We start from the raw sequence: 20,994 nt of genomic DNA on the forward strand, positions 1-20,994 counted from the left end.
TTTGTGGTAATTTGTTATCCAACAATAGGCAACCAATACAGGGGCTTTTCTCCAAGATCAAGAGCATTATAGCTGGGACTCTCTTGGGCACAAAGTAAAGCATACAGCACTGCATTTTAGTTGGTGTATGTTAACATACATGAAGCACACAATTTAAGTGTACAGCTCAAGGAGTTTGTACACATATATAATCACTGCCCAGGTCAAGATACAGAATATTTCCATTACGCTCAGAAATTCTCTCATGCCCATATACAGTTAATAACTCTTCCCAGAGGTAACCACTTTTCTGGGTTCTGTAACTATAGATTGTTTTGCATAGTATTGAACTTTATATAAATGGAATAATTTCACATGTACTCCTTTATGCCTGATTTCTTTCACTCAGCATAGTAATTTTTAAATTTATGTTGTTACATGTTTCAGCAGGTTCTTCCTTTTATTCCTGGCAAGTATTCCATTGTACAATTATGCCTAATTTGTTTATTTTTCTATTGACAAACATTTGGATTATTTCCAACTTGAAGGTTTTATGAATAAAGCTGTAGGAATATTCTTGTGCTAGTCCCTTTTGAGGACCTATCCATTCAATACACTTGGGTAAATTTTTAGAACTGGAATTGATGGGTCATAAGGTGGGTGTAGGATGTGTGTTATGTTTAACTGTCACACAAGTTTCTAAAATAATTGGGTCATCTTACATTTCCACTCAAAGTAACTTTTTTTTCATTTGATGCAAACTCAGTTTGAAAAGAAAGAAAAATAAAAGTCTTGACAAAAAATGAGAGGCAATGAATAATAAATTTAAGAATTTCTTAAATTATTTGGAATAGTTAAGAAAACCATTCTACAAGGCACAGAGCTATCTGACAGCTGATCCTCCAGGCAAATACTTTTATTCTGATCATCAGTTTAGAAATGTTTTTAGCCCCTTAGATCACGGTTTTCATAAAGATGATTTGACCAGGGCCCCAAATCCCAAGAGAAGAAGAATTTACATAAAGAACCCTCCAGGTGAGCTTTCCACCCTGTTAAATGGAAGAAAGAAGAATCTTCCCACATGGCACACTTGTTTACTAAGCCAGTCCAGCGCCTGACAAATGAAACAACTTCTCAATGCCTAACACAGCTTGCCCCCAGGCACTGAGTCAGCTTTGTATTTCCCATGAGTTCAGCCTCAAATAAACAGATCGGATAACTTTATTAATTATGCACTCTGGGGCATAGGGCTGTGATAAGCTCAGGCTCTGCACACAGCTCCAGTAGCCCATCTCCAGCTTGCTCACGGCACAGGAGGCATGTTATGTCCTTTCTGGTTCTGAAACCATCCTGACACCCATAGGATTATTTCTATCAGTTGTCCAGGGCTCTGTAAGAGAAAAATGAAAACTGTAAAGCCAGCATATCAAGTCCAATCTCAGAAACTTCAGGAGATGCTCAATGCGATCTTTTTTTTTTTATATTAGCAAAATTAAAAATTGGCAACCAGCAAAAATGAGAAATGGTTCAATAAAATCCCTTCTTCCTAGTGCAGATGATGGGAATTGTGTGCTTAAGAGGAGAAGAAGGACACCATGAGGAAATCCTGAGGCAACAATGTGCTGGGCAGAGGGCCATTCTGCAGGCACAGAAGTGCCAAAACCCACATCCAGGACTGCAAGCCCTCCTATAGGCAGTATTTTCCAGATGATTCAGGATTGAGGCTTGGTCCTGGACTAATTACTGAAGTTTCTTATGACTTTTATTATTCTAAGTGGCTTAGATGCCAGGGGGAAAAGAATAAGGAATTCCTTTTCCTTCCTTCTTTCTTTCCTTCCTTCCTTCCTTCTTCATTTTCTTTCTTTCTCTCTCTCTCTCTCTCTCTTTCTTTCTTTTTAATTTTATTTCCATTTGGACACTTTCTTTTTATTGACTTTTCTATTTAATTCGATTTGCTAACATATAGTATAATACCTAGTGCTCATCTCATCACATGCCCTCCTTAATGCCCATCACCCAGCTACCCCATCCCCCCACCCATCTCCCTTTCCACAACTCTTTGTTACCCAGAGTCAGAAGTCTCTCATGATTTGTCTTCCTCTTTAATTTTTCCTCACTCAGTTCCCCCCTTCTCCTATGGTCCCCTTCACTTTTACTTATATTCCACACATGAAACCATATGATAATTATCTTTCTCCGATTGACTGGTTTCACTCAGCATAGTAGCCTCCAGTTCCATCCACATTGATGTAAATGGTAGGTATTCATCCTTTCTGATGGCTGAGTAATATTCCAGTGTATATATGGACCACAGCTTCTTTATCCATTCATCTGTCGAAGGACATCGTGGCTCCTTCCATGGTTTGGCTATTGTGGACATTGCTGCTATGAACACTGGGGTGCAGGTGTCCCATCGTTTCACTACATCTGTATCATTGGGGTAAATACCTAGTAACACAAATTTCTGGGTTGTAGGGTAGTTCTATTTTTAACTTCTTGAGGAAACTCCATACTGTTTACCAGAGTGGTTGTACTATTTTTTCTTTTTCTTTCTCTCTTTTTCTTTCTCTCTTTCTTTCTCTCTTTCTTCTTTCTTTCTCTCTTTCTTTCTTTCTTTCTTTCTTTCTTTCTTTTTCTTTTTTCTTCTTTTTCTTCTTTCCCACTAGCTAGGCACTGAACCAAGCACTTACTAAGCATTAATCAACTTAATCTCCACAACAGTTCCATGAAGTAGGTACCATTACCCCCACTCCAAAGATGGGCTCAGCCTCAGGAGTTAAATAACTTTGGAAGCTCCCCCAACTAAAAAGAGAATGAGTAGGATTTAAACCCAAGTCTCTCTACTCCTTGCTCTAAACTACTGACAGCTTTAAAAAGTTTAAAAGTAGTTTTAAAATGGGCAGACACTCCCCTTCACTATGAACAAGAGCTCTGTGCTCAAATTATGTCAAAGCTGCGCTTGAAAAGGAAAATACAATTTACCCTTACATTCTACTCCTAATGACCAAATGGCACCCCACTACCTAGGGTTGGCTTATTTTCCTATGAGTAAGATTTAATTAAAAGCCTCTTTCTTTGAGAACATTGCCTCCCTAAGCCCCTCTGCTCCACAGGGACCAGCCTTGAGTTTTATATGGCAGTGAGCTTTCTTTGCTTTCCCCTTCACACCAGGGAAGATGACTTCCCTGCTATCAAACTCATTTCTCCAGTGTAAAGGAAAGCCACCTTGCCTTCTTTATTCACTGTCTTATTTTGAGAAGTTCTCTAGCACTAGAGAAAATGGTATTTGTATAAGCCACACAAACAACAACGCATCGCTTCAATTACTGTCAATTGTGTGTTTTGGGGTTTCCTTGAAAATAGCAGGTTGAAGCACACTTGGCTGGTTTGCCCTTATTAAACTGTGAAGGTCACTTCTCTGCCAGGATCTGTAGCCGGCGAGCCTTCTTTTCTCTTCCACAAAAAGCTCTTCCAGAGCTTTTTTGCAATTATGGCTCATTTCTCTAGGTTTCATATGGCAGGCGTCTGAACAGAATTAAAAGCATAAGCACGTGCAAAAATAATCCGCTTCCCAAGATAGTAAATGCTGAGAAGTTCTATATTAGAACACACTGTGAGTGCTGACTGGCTAGGCCATGATTAACCTAATAGGCTTAAAGTTCCACTTGCCATCCACATCTGTCAGGACATGAGCAGAGCACAGGCCCATAATCCATGAGACTGAGGTCCTTCAGAATTGCCCTGTTGCTCACTCACAGCAGAGGGTTTGAGACTTACAGCAACAGGACGACAGGCACAACTGCCTCAACACAGTGGGGCAAGGAAGTAAAGAAAGCTGGTTCCAAGGACACGGCGGCATGGACTTCAGGGAATTCTGGCCTGGAAATTGCCTGGACCAACTAGTAAGGCTGCCTTTCGTTCCTATTTCAAGGATGATTCTTTGAAAATTGCAAAGAGTGTGGGTGGGTGGGAGATGACTGCAGGCTGAAGTCATGGGGTGTACACCTTCCCACAATGACATTGTTAATAGTGTTGCTAAGAGTGGCATCCAGTTTTTTAAAAAGCCCAAGGCAATTTTGCCAGGACGTCAGGGGGGCAGTGAAAGATGCTCTATCCCTTTGCTGGTTCCAAGCTCCACCTGCTATGATTCTGGGGGAGGCTCCTCCCAGGCACAGAGGCTGGCAGAGGAGCAGCCAAAGGCCAGGTGGACCCAAAGCCCAAATGAAGGTCTCTATCAGCTCACAAGAGATCCCAAAGGGAAAGATATGGAAGGACTGCCCCCAGAAACCAAAACGTCCCGATCCCAGCTGGATGAATCACAAAGCCACATGGCTAAGGACCTTCCATCCAAGACACAGAGTTCTCATGGGTTCCAAGGGGCAGCCTTTTCTGGGGAAGAGAGTGAAGAAAGTACTACCCAGCAAAGAAAGCTGAGATGCCACACATGTGGCCAACAGGGCCATTTCTGCCAAACCATCCTTCCTGCTCACGAGCCTAAAGGCAAAGTGGATTTCCCTGAGCCCCTGGTGAAGGCCCACCAGCACGCCTACACCTACCTACACTCCTGCCTCTCCAAATATGAAGCAATTCTGTGCATCATTCATCAGGCCACCCAGACCCAAGAGCTGCTGCAGCCCATGGTCACCTTCCTGCTGCTATGCGTTGATGAGGTCAACCGGCTCTTGGGGGAGATCTCCAAGGATGGAGAAATGCTTCTCAAGGAAGTTAAGGGGGATCTGTCTTGGCCGTTGGGGAAAGGAGAGCCCCACGAGCAGCCAGATCTCCTGCAACAGCTTCTGCAGTACACAGTCAGCAAGCTGCTGGTGCTCAGTGGCACGGTGGCCTCGATCACGGGCAGCTTCCTGGAGGGCTCCGGCAATTACCTCCACGCTACCGCCTGCCACTTGGGAAATAAGCTGAGTACAAAGAGGGGTGTGGATGAATGCCTCCTAAGGGCTCTGGGGCAACTGGAAAGCTTGGCGAGCGGCCACGGAGACCCTGGGATGCAGGACAGACCCTTGTGCTCTGAGGACAGTGGCATTGGTGCTGACAATGAGTCTGTGCATCTGGTGGACAAGCTGGGCAAGCAAACCAGCTGGGACTCAGCATCAGAGCCTGCAGAATGGATGCCAGTGCTTTCATCCACAGGGGAAGCCAAGCTGTCAGGACATAGCTGGCAGCAAGGTCCTTTCCGGATGGGTTCCGACAGACCCCAGGACTGCCCACTCTCCAGGCCTCCGACGGCAAAGATTCAGCCAACAGCATGGGGTGGAGCAGGTGGCCCATGGCCCTCTAGCACAGGCCCAGAAAATACTACTGCCAGGCCTGGAGGGATCAGCAAAAGTGCTCTGTGTGATTCCCTTGGGATTGGGATCTCGACAGAAGCACATTTTTCTAAAGGCTCCAAGTTGATGGACACCCCTTCCCTCAGTGAAGGTGAGGACAGCAGCCCAGACGAGGAGGAAGACCAGGTGAGTGGCATGAGTCAGTGTCCATGGCAGGAAAAATTGTCCCATCCGAGGCCACGCTCCTCACCTGGTGGCCCAGCAAGCCCATTCCAGCCACACCCCAGGAGGCTCAAGAGTCTCCAAGCCCAGGAAATGATTCTGAAAATGAAGGAAGCAATCAGTGAAAGGATCAAGTTCGTCCCTGTGCCTTCTGGGCCCCAGGACTGGGCCGAGGAGGAGGAGAAGACAGTGGTCTCCCCGAGACCTAGCACAGCCAGTGGCAGCAGCAGGGCCCCTGTGAGGCAGAGAAGGTCCCACTCAGAGGGGTGTCTGAAGAGTCACGTGGAGGACCCCACCCTCCAGGAGCTGCAGAGGGTCCAGAGAGACCTTAGCCAGAGGCTGGAGGCATTTTATGCCCTGGGTGCACGACATCTGGGGCAGAACTCAAAGCAGGTTCTGCAGCCCCGGGCCACAGCTCTGAGGCCCGACACCTGCAGGGTTGCACCCAGCAACACCACCAGCAAACTGAAGGCTTCCCTCACCAAGGACTTCAGCATTTTACCGAGTCAGGCCAAGAGCATCTTACAGAAATGCAGTCCCCACCCTGAGAGCAAACAGTCCCCACAGGGGAAGGCCGAGGGGCTCCGGGTCACCACTCCATCGGGTGAGAAGGCCCATGAGGCTGCAGGGGCCGAGGACTGGAATGTCAGGAGCTGTCCCACCAGAACATCAGTCAAGAAACTCATTGAAACCTTCAGTCCCACTGAGGGTCTGAGGACCCTGGGCGATTTCAAGGACTCTGGGCCAAGCCCCTGCCTCAGGAAGTGGGGGATCCCCATCATACCTCCCAGATTTCCTATATACAGGGGACTTTCCCCTTTGTATCCAAAGCCCCATATTTCTCCAGCTGCAAGTGGAGACTCTCTCAAGGTGGGCCCAGGCTGGAGGCCCCTAGCTCCCCTTTTCCCTCCTCTGCTTACAGCAGGAGCGTGCAAGAGGGAGGACCCCAATTTTAACTGTGAAACAGAAGAGGATCTAGAGCACCTCCCTCCACCACCTCTGGAAATCCTGATGGACAAATCATTCACCTCTCTGGAGTCCCCAGAAAGCAGCAAGCCAGCAGGGAGCTCCTCCAAAGGGACCCGGGCTCCGGGGCTCGGAGCGGCCGACCCCGACAGGAGAACGTGGGCTTCGCCAAAGCTAAGAGCCTCCTTGAGCCCCACTGACCTGCTACCCAGCAAGAGCGCGAATGCCCCCGCCAGGCCCCACGGCACAGGCCCGGGGGGCAGCAAGAGCGGCTGCGGTACCAGAAAGCTCACCTTGGACCTGAGCCCCCCGCCCGCAGCCAGTGGAAACCCAGAGGCGGAGGGCAGAGGGGCTCGGAGTGCGGCGCCTGCAGACAGGGCCACCAGCCTGTGCAAGCATCCCCAGAAGGCCACCCCCTGGCACCACCCCAGCCACACATGTGGACAGCACAGGACCTGGGAACCCAGCCCGGCCAGGCCAGCGGGGGGGCCACGCTCTCCCGAGGGCCCCCGGCAGAGCCAAGCCCGGAGCCCCCTGCTCGCCAGCAAGGCCTCTCCCCCAAGAGGCTCCTGGACACCCCGAGCAGACAGGAGGCAGCCGGCCTGTCACAGGCCCGCCCAGCCGAGTGCTCCCTCTGTGCAAGGCCCCCCCAGCGCACCCGGCAGCCCCCCGCGCAGCCCCCCGGCCAGGGGGGAAGGAGCGCCCAGCGCTGCGCCCGAGAGCCCGCCCGCGCAGGACGAGGCCTGCAGCCCCCCGGGCCCGCGCACAGAGGCCAGTTCCCCCTCCTCGCGCCCCTCGCCCTCGCCCCCCGTGTCGCCTGCTCTGGGGCGCAGGTGGCCGGGCGCTTCTGGGCAGGGCGGGGGCGGCGCAGCCAGAGCCTCGGGGAACCCGCGCCCCCTCTTCTGGCCCGCGTCCTCGCCCGCGTTTGAAGCCGCCCCACCCGGGCCGCCGCCCCCTGAGGCTGGGGGCCCCCGGGGGACCCCCGCGGGCGGCTGGAGGAGCTCGGGGCCCGCGGCCAGGGCCGCCTCCCAGCGGGGCGGGGCTCTGTGCGCGCTCAACCCCCGGCCTTTCATCAGAAGGACCGCTTCGGACCCGCGCCCCGGCGGCCGCCCCCGGCTGCCCGCCCCCCGGGCGGCCGGCGACGCGGGGGGCTCCGCGCTCAGCAGGAGCAGGTAAGGAGGGTCCTCGGCGTGGCCCTGCGGGATCAGTGGCGCCGCTCGGCCCTTGGGATCGCCTGGGGCAGCCGTTTCCAGACTGTGCTCCGGGGGAAGAGGCAGTGGGAAGAGGGGCTGCGGGGTGGGGGTGCGGGGGGGGGTACCCAGCCTCCCGCCACCCGCCCCATCCTTGAGCAACTGCGCCTTCATCTGTCCCTCATTTCAGGTTCCCAAGAAAGATTGTAATTGCACCAAGTTCTGCGTTAAAAATAGAGTTTAAAATAATCACATTAATCCAAGCACACACACACACACACACACACACAACCTTTATTTTACACTTGAGCTAAAGGACAGGAAATGATGTCCTACCCCCGCTGAGCCACTGTCACCCTGTCTGGAACCAGCAGCCTGATTTCTGTTGTCCCTGGTTTACTGAAGTAGGTGGGAGATGCTCAAACTTCCTGATCCCACCACCCCCTTTAAACTCTTAGGAGTTCTGGAGAACCTCAAAGAACCTTTGTGTAGGTGGGCTGCCTCTATCACTTTTTACTGAATTATAAATTAAAATTGAGAAATATTTAAAATACTTGTTTTTTCAATGACCCCATTATACATCGCCATAAAAAGCAGGTATATTTTCCACAACAAAAAAATTTAGTGAAAAGAATGGCATTGTCTCATATTTTTGCAAAATACGCAAAAAAATTCCTTTCATGTCTGGCTTCAGGAAAGATAGTGGCCTTCTCAGATCTGCTTCTGCACTCCATCTGGTGTGATATCACACATCCTATAGACTAGAAAAGTCCACTCTACATTCATGAAAGAATGAATGACTAAGGCAAATAACATCTTGATAGTATTATGAAAATAGTTTTGACCTCATAGATCCCCCTCAAAAAGTGTCTCAGGGACACCCAGGGGACAAGTCTTGAGATGGCTGGTCCTAAAAGTATGGAATATAAATGTTTGGCTTTCCCACACCTCCAAAGACTTGCCTCCACTTCCCTTCCACTCTAGCCTCGTCTCTGCCTCCCTGTTAGGAGGTGTGTGGAGTAAGGGCAGGATCCTTCATGGGCACTGAGTACCAGAAATCAGGTAGAAAGACTGCCATCACTACCCTTTGCAGACTAATTCCAAATGTGCCTTTTTCGTGAGGGCAGCTGACTTGCGTGTCATTGGCCCAGCCATGTAGGCAGGCCTGGGCATGAGGTGGCAACGGGTCATGAGTCAAGGTAGAGCCATTGTCTGAACATGGAAAGAAAGACACATAGGCCCAAGTAGGTAGAACGCATAAGGGAAATGCTTCTTTTCCAGAATGCGACATGGGGAGAAAAGTATCTGAGACCTGTTGGAGAAGAACTCTTATCAATGTGTCTTAATGTCAGATGGGACAAAGCTCAACCAACACGGTCTTTGCTATCTTCGAAATACCCATTGTTGTGTCAATCAGCAGTTTATGTTGGCCAGAGTGATACGTGTTACACACTTCACAATCTGTTGGAGGCATAAATGGTAATTTTTTACAAAGTACTTGGCAGTCGATTTTAAATAAAGATATTATCTAGGGAAAAAAAGATATTATCTAGGGAAAGTTGTGCATTATTATAGTTATATAAACTTCCCCAACCACTTGAAAGAAATGAAATATTGATTATTTTTGCAAGAATCTTAATGTAATGCTGCTCTTTTCTTAAATCTAAAATGAGCTTCCTATAGTACAGTGCTTTTCATCTAAGAACCTCTATAAATGTTAATGCATTACTCCTCACACTAGCCACTTATTCTGTTATTACATTTCTAAAACTGTGCCCTTCAGGAGAAGAGCTCGGGAGAACAGGGACAATAAAATGGCATTAATTAAAAACACTAACATTTTAAAACAGCAGGAGCAATAATAAAGTAACATAAAATTGTTCAAGAAGAAAATAATGCCCTTCTCTCAGGCTTCTCTACGGAATAGGGCAGCTTAAAAGGTTGTTTTATGTCCTGAATCTCACTACTTGAAGAGATGGGAGGTGGGTGGTGGGGGGGAGAGGGGGGGTGGAGAGGAAGTGCTTGTAGCTTGAAAGAAAGGAGGATTCCTAAACAGGAGACTTCCCAAGGTCACATGGAAGGTCACAATAGCACTCCTTCCCCTACCTCCTGAGTAGACCACACCTCCAAGCCACCCCCCCCCCCCACCAACAGAAAATGTGAGCATGTGTTGGATGTGTTGGATGTGTTGGGAAAATACTCATCGTCCAGTCCCTCCACCCCTCCACCCCTGTAAAGTTGACATCTGGGAGCAGAAGCATGCCAGCTACAAAAGCACTGTTTCCCACTCTGTAAATGCATTTTTTTTTTTTTTGCCTGCCCTCCTGTGTACAGGAAACCAGAACAAGGAAATAGGCATGGTTTGCCCAAAATCATGCAGCTAGCTAATAAGCCAGGGCCAGAGACCAAAAGGACTCAGAGCAGGCTGTTTCCCCAAGCAGGGACGGCAGTGCTGCAACCACACCCAAGGTACCTTGTGGCAGAGGCAGGCTTTGCAGGATGACCTGGCCCACATGCGGCATTGACCTGCTTCTCATCACCCCGTGCCAGGCACCAGTCCCTTTTATAGAAAACATGATAATTTATATCCCCCTGATCTTGGAGCCCGGGGGATTGGGGATCGTCCTTGGAGGCTTACCCAGGAAGCTCAGGTACTGAACTTCAGCGGTTATTTATGTTTTGGATCCCCTGATGGATGTGCCATCTCTAGGTTTTAGCATGCTGAGGCATTGTGAGCATTCAAGAAGGGTCCAGACTTTCTGGCCTGCATGCCATGCTTTCTTTGTTTATACTGGACCAGGCAGGGGCTCTCTGCAGCCCAGTTCCCCCAACCCTACTTCCTGGAGCAGGCTACCAACCGACCAGCAGGACAGTGGCTGGGCAGCCTGCCTCCCCAGCCATTCTGGGATTGAGTAGAAGCACAGCCTCAATGTGGCAACCAGGAAAATCTACCTCCTAGACCGAGCCTCACACAAGTGTGGAACCTGGTTGGGGTTGGGGAAACCACAGTTCTAGGACAAAATGGTTTATCATCTCCACTGACGCTGCATGCCACAGCCTATCCTCCAGACATGCCCCTTTCCTGCCAGCTACTCCAGCTGGGGAGCCCCAAAGGGTCATGGATGAAGTGCATCCTGCACATGCATTCCCTTGCTCCACAAGGGGCACAGGGAGCAGTAAGTAAGGTGGGAGCTGGTCCTGCACACAAAATCACGCTTGATCAGACAGGGACCTCCCAGTAATGAGGCCAAAGGCCAACGTGGATGAGACTGGCTCTTGGGAACACAGTGAGATTCTCACTGCCTAAAAATCACATGCATGCCAGTCTCAGTTCCCACTCCACCCCTGCCCACATTCCTGCCACCTTGATCTTAGTAGAATCCAAACTCAAACTTACCCTCCACTGGTTCAATGTCTCAGGTAAGCCTAACCACACAGAGCTAAGCACGCTGCATAATAAAGCTCAAGAACCTGCCATCACCGGCAGAGAGAAGGGCTTTCTGGTCTGTCTATGTGGGGAGGTGGGTCCAGTCCTGGACCTGAGGTGACTAATTGCGAGGCACTGACCCTCAGGTGCCTATGTGTCATGTGACAGGGTGGTCCCTAGTTTCCCTTCCAGGTGTGACTTCCTGTTCATGCTATGAAGCAGCACCAGAGTGACAGCTGGCCATTTACTGAGCACTTATCACGCGCTAGTTCTTATACGAAGAGTTTTACACACTTCATTCAATATTGATACCTTTGAGCGCCCTGTGAGATGTGTACTATTATCATCCCCATTTTATAAAGAAGGGAACTGGGAACCAGATTAATGTACTATGGGACACACAGCTAGTAAGTGCAGGACTTGAACTCAGACGGCCAGACTCCAACCTTCAGGCAGTAACGATGAGGCCAGCCTGCCAGCGCACAGCCAGTGTGGCTTTCTGAGCTGGTCCCCTTCTGGCCTGAGCTTGCTCCATGCTTGGGATCATTCTTCATTCCACACTCCCAATGCACACGGGGTATCCTTCTCCCCTCAAAGCCCCTCTCACTGTGTCACTCAGCAGCTGAGAAGTTCTGTTCTAGCCAAATGCCAGGCTTAGGCCAAGCACTTGCCATTTTTCTCCATTCAGGAAAAGGGTGGCAGCTGAGTAAAGCAGGGTGTGGTGGGGTGTTCTTTTTGCTGTTATTGTTGGTGTTGTTTTTAATTCAACTAGCTAAGCCTAGCCCTTCATTAAACAAGAAGTGCCTTAAAAATAAAAATAAAATAAAGGCCCAGCTCCCAGAGGTCCTGAGGGAGCTGCTTTGTTCAGAGCAGCCGGATCCTGGGCATGAGGGGAGGAACAGGACTCGACCTGTCAGCACAAACCCCAGGGCTCAGTTCCCACGGCGCCCAACCACCACAGGCACGCCCCGGGACGGCACCCAGATAGCACCAGTCAGGCAAACCTGATGAGGGGGATCCACGGGCCTGTGGGTGAAACAGAGGGTGAGGACCTGAGAGAATCAGAATGGGAGTGGATGTTACCGGGCAAGGGGGGCTGGGGGGAGGGCAGAAGGAACAGCTAAGGAGGGTTTGATCTGCATCTGTCCTTTCTCTCCGCAGCAGCAGTGAGGAGAGCCTCAAGAAGGACACAGAGCCATGGAACAGCCCCTGTGCCCCAGAACTGAAGGGTGGTAGCAGGGGTGCGTCTCCCCCAGAGCTCTGCGTGTTGGGCCACGGGCTGCAACGGGAGGTCAGAGCCAGCCGCACCCAGGACAAGCCTCAACAGAAAGAAGTAGCCTGACAGGCTAATCAACAGGGTGACACTGATGCCAGTCACCCCAGAAGGCAATGGGAGACAGCCAAGCATCAGACTGTCCCATAAATGGTGGGCCCACCAAACTCCTATGGAGGTGTCCTAGAACCATCTGGAAGGTGCAATGCCCAGAGGGTCTGCTAAATTCTACACATTTGCCATTTTCAGCCCCAGATTCTGGTTTGCCTAAGGGTTCAAAGATGAACTATAACTTTGGACCCCAGGGTGACATTCTTTAATCTTTCAAGTCCTGGCCTTAACTTAGGGGGGAAAATACATTTATCGCCTACTTGATGGGCTGGGGGGTTTTACCTGGGTTAGTTTCATGGACTCATTTAATCTGCACAACAACGAATGGAGCAGATAGCATGTTCCTGGTTTTGCAGATACGAAAACCAAAGCGCCCCTTCCCCTACCCCAACCCCAAAGTGTCTTGCCTGAGGTCTCACAGCCAGGAAGAGAAGAGAGCAAAAATTTGAACAGGTGTGCCTGACACCAGAATCCCTTGTTTTTCGTTACGTTTCATTGCCCATGACTATTCCATCACTCCATTTGCCTAAAGCAAACATAGTTGTACAAATGGTTGGAAAGCGTTGTGGTTTTTTCACAGGTTACACAGCGGCACAGCATTCAAGTCACCATTGAGAGCTTTGTTGAGAAGCTGATTACTCCAGAGATAGGAAGACCATGGAATTAAGACACACACCCTCCTCCTCCCTCCCAAGTACAGACCCAAAGCCCTCAACACAGCTTCCAGCCCACTCCTTTGGCTGAGCGGCCTCGGGTTGCTTCTCAGAGGCGTGTCTTGGATGCTCTGCCCTACGCATCCACATGCCTCTCACACTGGGTGCAATCATGCCTTGCAAACAAGCAGCCTATTCTCCACGCCCTATAGGGGCTGGAGCGCGGGAAGATGCACGCACTCACACACACACACACACACACACACAGACACGTACGTGCATGCACATGCCAGTCTCTCCCAGGGGCTTCTCGGCCAACTTTATTCCCAAGTCATCTGGACAACTTCTGCCAGAGTCAAAATGGAGTGAAGAACTACCGTTCCTGCCAAAACCCTGCTTCTGCCAACGCGCTAGATATTTGCTGCAGATCTTGGAACTCTTCCACTGGTGGCTGTGAGTGCTTTCTATTTAGAAAGAATTTGCAGTAATTGGGTGATTCAGTGCCGGCTCAGTAGGTTGTCAAAAGACAAGAATTCTCACCCACGGGGTATGGCTAAGGGGCCATCCTCCAGATCTGCTGCAAAGCTGATTTTCTTTTTAAGTTTGGAAAAATTACAGACTTCAAGTCCTTTCTGGTTGAAATAGATCATGGCTCGAGAACAAGTTAAGCTGGGTCCTACGGGCTACAGCTACCTGTAAATGAAGTCACCTTGACTCATTCAGTTATTAAAATAGGGGTGACAAGGATAATCTCTTCAAAGGCACCCAAAGAATCATTGATTAAACCACCAACAGGGGCCACAAGCCACCCCTCTATTGGGAAATGTCTGTACACACCCAGCTGAATGCTCACGGTTGCTGCGTGGCGGCACTAATTGTCAGAGCAGAGCTCGGGCAGCTGTAGGGCAGACTTCGGGCAGAGCCACATGCAGGGGTGAGTGGGTGGACCTGGGGATCCGCCTGGCCACAGGAAATGGGAGCAAGTCCAGCTACCCGGGCAGGGCAGGGCTGAGGTAAGTGTGTGGGAACAGCCAGCTTTGGGAAACATGCGTGCTACAAAGCTGGCCAGTCTGCCTACCTGGGCAGGCCAGTTGCAGTGGGGAGGGAAGGGGGGTGTGGGCCCTAGGCAGGCTGGGCACGGAGCCAAGCCAAGGGGAAGCAAGCAGGAGAAGAAATGCTGCAGCTCATGGGTAAGCAGGCTCAGGATGGACCCTGCCCTGGGCAAGGGTTTAGGGGCAGACTTCCCAAGGTCTGGAGAAACAAAGCAGAAACAGAGAAGCAAAGGGAGATTGGACAGGGATGCCATTCATGAAATGGGGAGACAATCTGGGGTGTTATCACAGAGACAATAAAAAAATCTAGTTCTGGGAACCAGGATAGGAATTGGGAGCCAGATCTGCAAGAGGAGGAAGAAAGGCCAACCTCTCCCTCAAAGGATCCCCACTCAGAGGTTTGGGCTGGTTTAAGTCTTTAGGGGGGCCGAGTGTACCCAGCTACGGCAATGAAAGCTAGGTGTGGACACCTGGGAGCCACGTACCCTATTACATCCCAGAGGGAGTCAGCGTCAGAGAGAATGCCCTGCAAGAGTAGGGCCTCCCTGAGTGTGCCGGGCAGGAGGCTCTCTGAGGGCAGACGGTGCCCCTTCCCCCGAGCTAGGCCACTAAGCAGCAGTGACATCCACCGTTCCTGCGCTGCAGGCAGCGCTGAAGGGTACAGGGCTTCCAGGATTCCTGTGTCAGGGGTCCTGACCTGCTCCCTCCACATCTACTGAGCACCTAGTTGTACCAGGACAGTGCCAGACTCCTGCTATATACCCCCATACATGATGTCGTGAGAGGCCTCCCGGTCCAAGCAGCAATGACAATGAGGTGATATAGACTCTTGTGTTGGTGAAGGACCCAAAGTCTTCAAGAATCCCAAGTCAGCTTCCTCTGGGGTAAAGCAGAGGGGTTGCAAGGCCAAGGTCAAAGGTGAAGCAGTGCCTAGCTGGCACAGGAGCAGATGGGTCACAGATGTGGTTTTTTGGCTACCATCACAACCACCAGACTTAGCTCAAATTATAGGTGAATTAGACATTGTATAAAAGAAATTAAATGTACCATGACAGGCAACTTGAGTGGCTTCAATTCAGTTTCACCCCTCCTTGAGAACAAGCCTTTACTCAAACCCATGTCTTTGGTTCCTGCCTTGGAAAGCATGCTGCTGGTGGTCATGAGGGACAAGCCCAATCCCACAGCTTCTCAGGTTACTCTCATGCACCCACCTCTCCTCCACCCAAGAACCTCATCCTTGCTGAGCCCAATCCACTTCTTGAGCTCAAAGCAGAAGGGAGAGCAGAGTTTCTATTTTGTCTTATCTTTTAAAAGTAATTATACCAATAGGCCCAACGCATTAAAGACTCATGAGTCTGTGTCCGTCCTTCCCAAAGTTAGAAACCAAGAAGGAATGTTGGGCATAAAGACAAAAGAGAGGGTGCCTGTTAGGCTCAGGAGGTTAAGCTCCTGCCTTCAGCTCAGGTCATGATCCCAGGGTCCTGGGATAGAGCCCAAGTCAGGCTCTATTCTCAGTGGAGAGCCTGCCTCTCCCTCTGCCCTACCTCCTGCTCGTGCACTCTCTTTCTCTCTCACTCTCACTCTCACTCACTCTCTCTCAAATAAATAAAAAACTTAAAAAATAAGGACAAAAGAGAGCCCACCACAAAAAAGATCAATTTAAGGGGTGCATATAATACCTATATTCCTATTTTGGGACAACTCTCTTCCAGAGGTGTCCAGCAATCATCAACACCCATGGAGATCCCCAGAGCTGCAGAGAGGGAGGTGCTTTAGCTTTTTATCTAATACATTAGAAACATAGCATATAGTTCTGCCCCAAGGGCAAAACACAACTTTCCAGGTCTATCAAAAGGATTCATGGAGAAAAAAAAAAAACAAACAGATATAATATTCTGGTGCAACAGTGATAGCTTTTAACAAGTATAAATACAAGACGAAATATAACTGCTCTCCACAGCCTGGATCTGCGTGGCTGTTCACTATGAGCAGCATCTAGTTCTTTCCTTACATCATATCCCCAGTTCAGAACCTGAAATAATCCGTGTTGATAGAAATGCAGGGCAGACGACTGAAGAGACTTTTCTTTCACCATGAAAAGCTTATGTTTGACAAGACTTGTCTCATCAACCCTACGACATGAATGAAAGGGATTTTGAGAAATAGATTCTTTTTTCTAAACTAAACCAGTGTTTTGCATGTATCAGGGGAGCTGGTGCAGTGAATTATAAGTGTCAACATGTTTGTTGAACTGAATTGATCATCTGGTTGACGGCGTACAGGCTGCCAACACTCACCACATCTTCCAAAGGAAAGCTTTGCAAAGGTAATATATTTTTAAGTAGCCTCATACCAGAGATTCTGTTGAACTGCCATAAAGTAAATGTGTTCTGGGCCTGTATTAACAGAACGTGTTATACTGCACTGTGGTTTACTCCCTGTGCCTACCTGAAGTTTAAATAAATTTCCATCAATCCATCCCGACATTTTTATGAAATGTAATTAAAGATGCGTTGCACACGCAGAGGAGCAAACGGTTAATTCACTCCACACTCTAATTCAATTTTATGGAGGACCCTGGACACTGCTGGCTTGATTACTTTCACGGACTTCAGAAAGTAACTTCACCAACAGCCTGTGGACCCTGGGACTACAGGATTCCAGCCACCTGGTAGCCTGGGTCCTGAATGCTCTAATCCCAGACACCCTTGAAGTCTCGCACAGGAGTTAACAACCTGTTTTGGCTAGAATGGCAGCATTAGCAGGAGTCAGGTACAGCCCGAGACAAGCCTGGTGGGCCTGAGGTGGAGGAAGGAGATGAATTGAGAAACAAGGAGAAGAAGGGCGTGGTGAATGTGTCCATCATGCTGGGGAGCCGGAGTCCATCCCGCTGCTCCTGATGGTTGGAACTGGGACCCAGAAACTGAGGCCCGACTCCTCCATCCCCCACCGCCGCCCTGTGACCCAGCTTCCAGGGGCCCATTCCTTCCTCTGGAAAGTGCGATGATGATGCCAACCACCATATCCTGTCATGGATAAGACACAGGGAAACTCGCCTCTTCTAAGCCATCTTATTGAGCCTTCTGGAAGAACTGCCCTGGTGATCCCTCCACCACTTTTGTTTGTAATGTTCATCTCCGCCACCTCTATGCGTCGAGATTCTGATTAAGAAAAGAAAGTACGGTTTCCCCCTCCTTCCAGATCTGTGCTTGATTCTTGGAGAAAGTTAAAAACAGCTGTCAAACTCAGCTAGAATTGACTTCCTTCTCTGTAGGATTCCATGTCTTTCAAAGTGAAAAGACTTTGAGACATTTTGCTTGCAATCACGATGACAAATGTCAAACATTCCAAATGGAAAAAAAAAATTTTTTTTTTTTTATTATTATTTTTTTTATTGGTGTTCAATTTACTAACATACAGAATAACACCCAGTGCCCGTCACCCATTCACTCCCACCCCCCGCCCTCCTCCCCTTCTACCACCCCTAGTTCGTTTCCCAGAGTTAGCAGTCTTTACGTTCTGTCTCCCTTTCTGATATTTCCCACACATTTCTTCTCCCTTCCCTTATTTTCCCTTTCACTATTATTTATATTCCCCAAATGAATGAGAACATATAATGTTTGTCCTTCTCCGACTGACTTACTTCACTCAGCATAATACCCTCCAGTTCCATCCACGTTGAAGCAAATGGTGGGTATTTGTCATTTCTAATAGCTGAGTAATATTCCATTGTATACATAAACCACATCTTCTTGATCCATTCATCTTTCGTTGGACACCGAGGCTCCTTCCACAGTTTGGCTATCGTGGCCATTGCTGCTAGAAACATCGGGGTGCAGGTGTCCCAGCGTTTCATTGCATTTGTATCTTTGGGGTAAATCCCCAACAGTGCAATTGCTGGGTCGTAGGGCAGGTATATTTTTAACTGTTTGAGGAACCTCCACACAGTTTTCCACAGTGGCTGCACCAGTTCACATTCCCACCAACAGTGCAAGAGGGTTCCCTTTTCTCCACATCCTCTCCAACATTTGTTGTTTCCTGCCTTGTTAATTTTTCCCATTCTCACTGGTGTGAGGTGGTATCTCATTGTGGTTTTGATTTGTATTTCCCTGATGGCAAGTGATGCAGAGCATTTTCTCATGTGCATGTTGGCCATGTCTATGTCTTCTTCTGTGAGATTTCTGTTCATGTCTTTTGCCCATTTCATGATTGGATTGTTTGTTTCTTTGGTGTTGAGTTTAATAAGTTCTTTATAGATCTTGGAAACTAGCCCTTTATCTGATATGTCATTTGCAAATATCTTCTCCCATTCTGTAGGTTGTCTTTGAGTTTTGTTGACTGTATCCTTTGCTGTGCAAAAGCTTCTTATCTTGATGAAGTCCCAATAGTTCATTTTTGCTTTTGTTTCTTTTGCCTTCGTGGATGTATCTTGCAAGAAGTTACTATGGCCGACTTCAAAAAGGGTGTTGCCTGTGTTCTTCTCTAGGATTTTGATGGAATCTTGTCTCACATTTAGATCTTTCATCCATTTTGAGTTTATCTTTGTGTATGGTGAAAGAGAGTGGTCTAGTTTCATTCTTCTGCATGTGGATGTCCAATTTTCCCAGCACCATTTATTGAAGAGACTGTCTTTCTTCCAATGGATAGTCTTTCCTCCTTTATCGAATATTAGTTGCCCATAAAGTTCAGGGTCCACTTCTGGATTCTCTATTCTGTTCCACTGATCTATGTGTCTGTTTTTGTGCCAGTACCACACTGTCTTGATGACCACAGCTTTGTAGTACAACCTGAAATCTGGCATTGTGATGCCCCCAGATATGGTTTTCTTTTTTAAAATTCCCCTGGCTATTCGGGGTCTTTTCTGATTCCACACAAATCTTAAAATAATTTGTTCTAACTCTCTGAAGAAAGTCCATGGTATTTTGATAGGGATTGCATTAAACGTGTATATTGCCCTGGGTAACATTGACATTTTCACAATATTAATTCTGCCAATCCATGAGCATGGAATATTTTTCCATCTCTTTGTGTCTTCCTCAATTTCTTTCAGAAGTGTTCTATAGTTTTGAGGGTATAGATCCTTTACATCTTTGGTTAGGTTTATTCCTAGGTATCTTATGCTTTTGGGTGCAATTGTAAATGGGATTGACTCCTTAATTTCTCTTTCTTCAGTCTCATTGTTAGTGTATAGAAATGCCACTGACTTCTGGGCATTGATTTTGTATCCTGCCACGCTACCGAATTGCTGTATGAGTTCTAGCAATCTTGGGGTGGAGACTTTTGGGTTTTCTATGTAGAGTATCATGTCATCGGCGAAGAGGGAGAGTTTGACTTCTTCTTTGCCAATTTGAATGCCTTTAATGTCTTTTTGTTGTCTGATTGCTGAGGCTAGGACTTCCAGTACTATGTTGAATAGCAGTGGTGAGAGTGGACATCCCTGTCTTGTTCCTGATCTTAGGGGAAAGGCTCCCAGTGCTTCCCCATTGAGAATGATATTTGCTGTGGGCTTTTCATAGATGGCTTTTAAGATGTCGAGGAATGTTCCCTCTATCCCTACACTCTGAAGAGTTTTGATCAGGAATGGATGCTGTATTTTGTCAAATGCTTTCTCTGCATCCAATGAGAGGATCATATGGTTCTTGGTTTTTCTCTTGCTGATATGATGAATCACATTGATTGTTTTACGGGTGTTGAACCAGCCTTGTGTCCCAGGGATAAATCCTACTTGGTCATGGTGAATAATTTTCTTAATGTACTGTTGGATCCTATTGGCCAGTATCTTGTTGAGAATTTTTGCATCCATGTTCATCAGGGATATTGGTCTGTAATTCTCCTTTTTGGCGGGGTCTTTGTCTGGCTTTGGAATTAAGGTGATGCTGGCTTCATAGAACGAATTTGGAAGTACTCCATCTCTTTCTATCTTTCCAAACAGCTTTAGGAGAATAGGTATGATTTCTTCTTTAAACGTTTGATAAAATTCTCCTGGGAAGCCATCTGGCCCTGGACTCTTGTGTCTTGGGAGGTTTTTGATGACTGCTTCAATTTCCTCCCTGGTTATTGGCCTGTTCAGGTTTTCTATTTCTTCCTGTTCCAGTTTTGGTAGTTTGTGGCTTTCCAGGAATGCGTCCATTTCTTCTAGATTGCCTAATTTATTGGCGTATAGCTGTTCATAATATGTTTTTAAAATCGTTTGTATTTCCTTGGTGTTGGTAGTGATCTCTCCTTTCTCATTCATGATTTTATTAATTTGAGTCTTCTCTCTCTTCTTTTTAATAAGGCTGGCTAATGGTTTATCTATCTTATTAATTCTTTCAAAGAACCAACTCCTGGTTCTGTTGATCTGTTCCACAGTTCTTCTGGTCTCGATTTCGTTGAGTTCTGCTCGAATCTTTATTAGCTCCCTTCTTCTCTTGGGTGTAGGATCTATTTGCTGTTTTTTCTCTAGCTCCTTTATGTGTAAGGTTAGCTTTTGTATTTGAGTTCTTTCCAGTTTTTGAATGGATGCTTGTATTGCGATGTATTTCCCCCTTAGGACTGCTTTTGCTGCATCCCAAAGATTTTGAACGGTTGTATCTTCATTCTCATTAGTTTCCATGAATCTTTTTAATTCTTCCTTAATTTCCTGGTTGACCCTTTTATCTTTTAGCAGGATGGTCCTTAACCTCCATGTGTTTGAGGTCCTTCCAAACTTCTTGTTGTGATTTAGTTCTAATTTCAAGGCATTATGGTCCGAGAATATGCAGGGGACAATCCCAATCTTTTGGTATCGGTTCAGACCCGATTTGTGACCCAATATGTGGTCTATTCTGGAGAAAGTTCCATGTGCGCTTGAGAAG

General features: G+C 47.9%; 2 protein-coding genes across 2 annotated transcripts in view; one reads left to right on the forward strand and one right to left on the reverse strand.

The window, feature by feature from the left end:
• Positions 1–799: 799 nt before the first annotated feature.
• TOGARAM2 (TOG array regulator of axonemal microtubules 2) overlaps positions 800–20,994 on the reverse strand; it is a 90,132-nt gene continuing 69,937 nt past the window's right edge. The window contains exon 21 of the mRNA XM_077843730.1: positions 800–1,369. Within this exon, the coding sequence (XP_077699856.1) occupies positions 1,302–1,369 (68 nt within the window). The 3' untranslated portion in view covers positions 800–1,301. The remainder of the gene's footprint in view (positions 1,370–20,994) is intronic.
• Positions 3,669–15,217, forward strand: PCARE (photoreceptor cilium actin regulator). Its single transcript, XM_077843728.1, has 3 exons — positions 3,669–7,624; positions 12,231–12,402; positions 13,034–15,217. The coding sequence occupies exons 1-3, from the start codon at positions 3,972–3,974 to the stop codon at positions 13,118–13,120; spliced, it is 3,912 nt and encodes a 1,303-aa protein (XP_077699854.1). The 5' UTR covers positions 3,669–3,971; the 3' UTR covers positions 13,121–15,217.

Source organism: Canis aureus, chromosome 12 (assembly GCF_053574225.1).
Source record: "Canis aureus isolate CA01 chromosome 12, VMU_Caureus_v.1.0, whole genome shotgun sequence".
Lineage (NCBI taxonomy): Eukaryota > Metazoa > Chordata > Mammalia > Carnivora > Canidae > Canis > Canis aureus.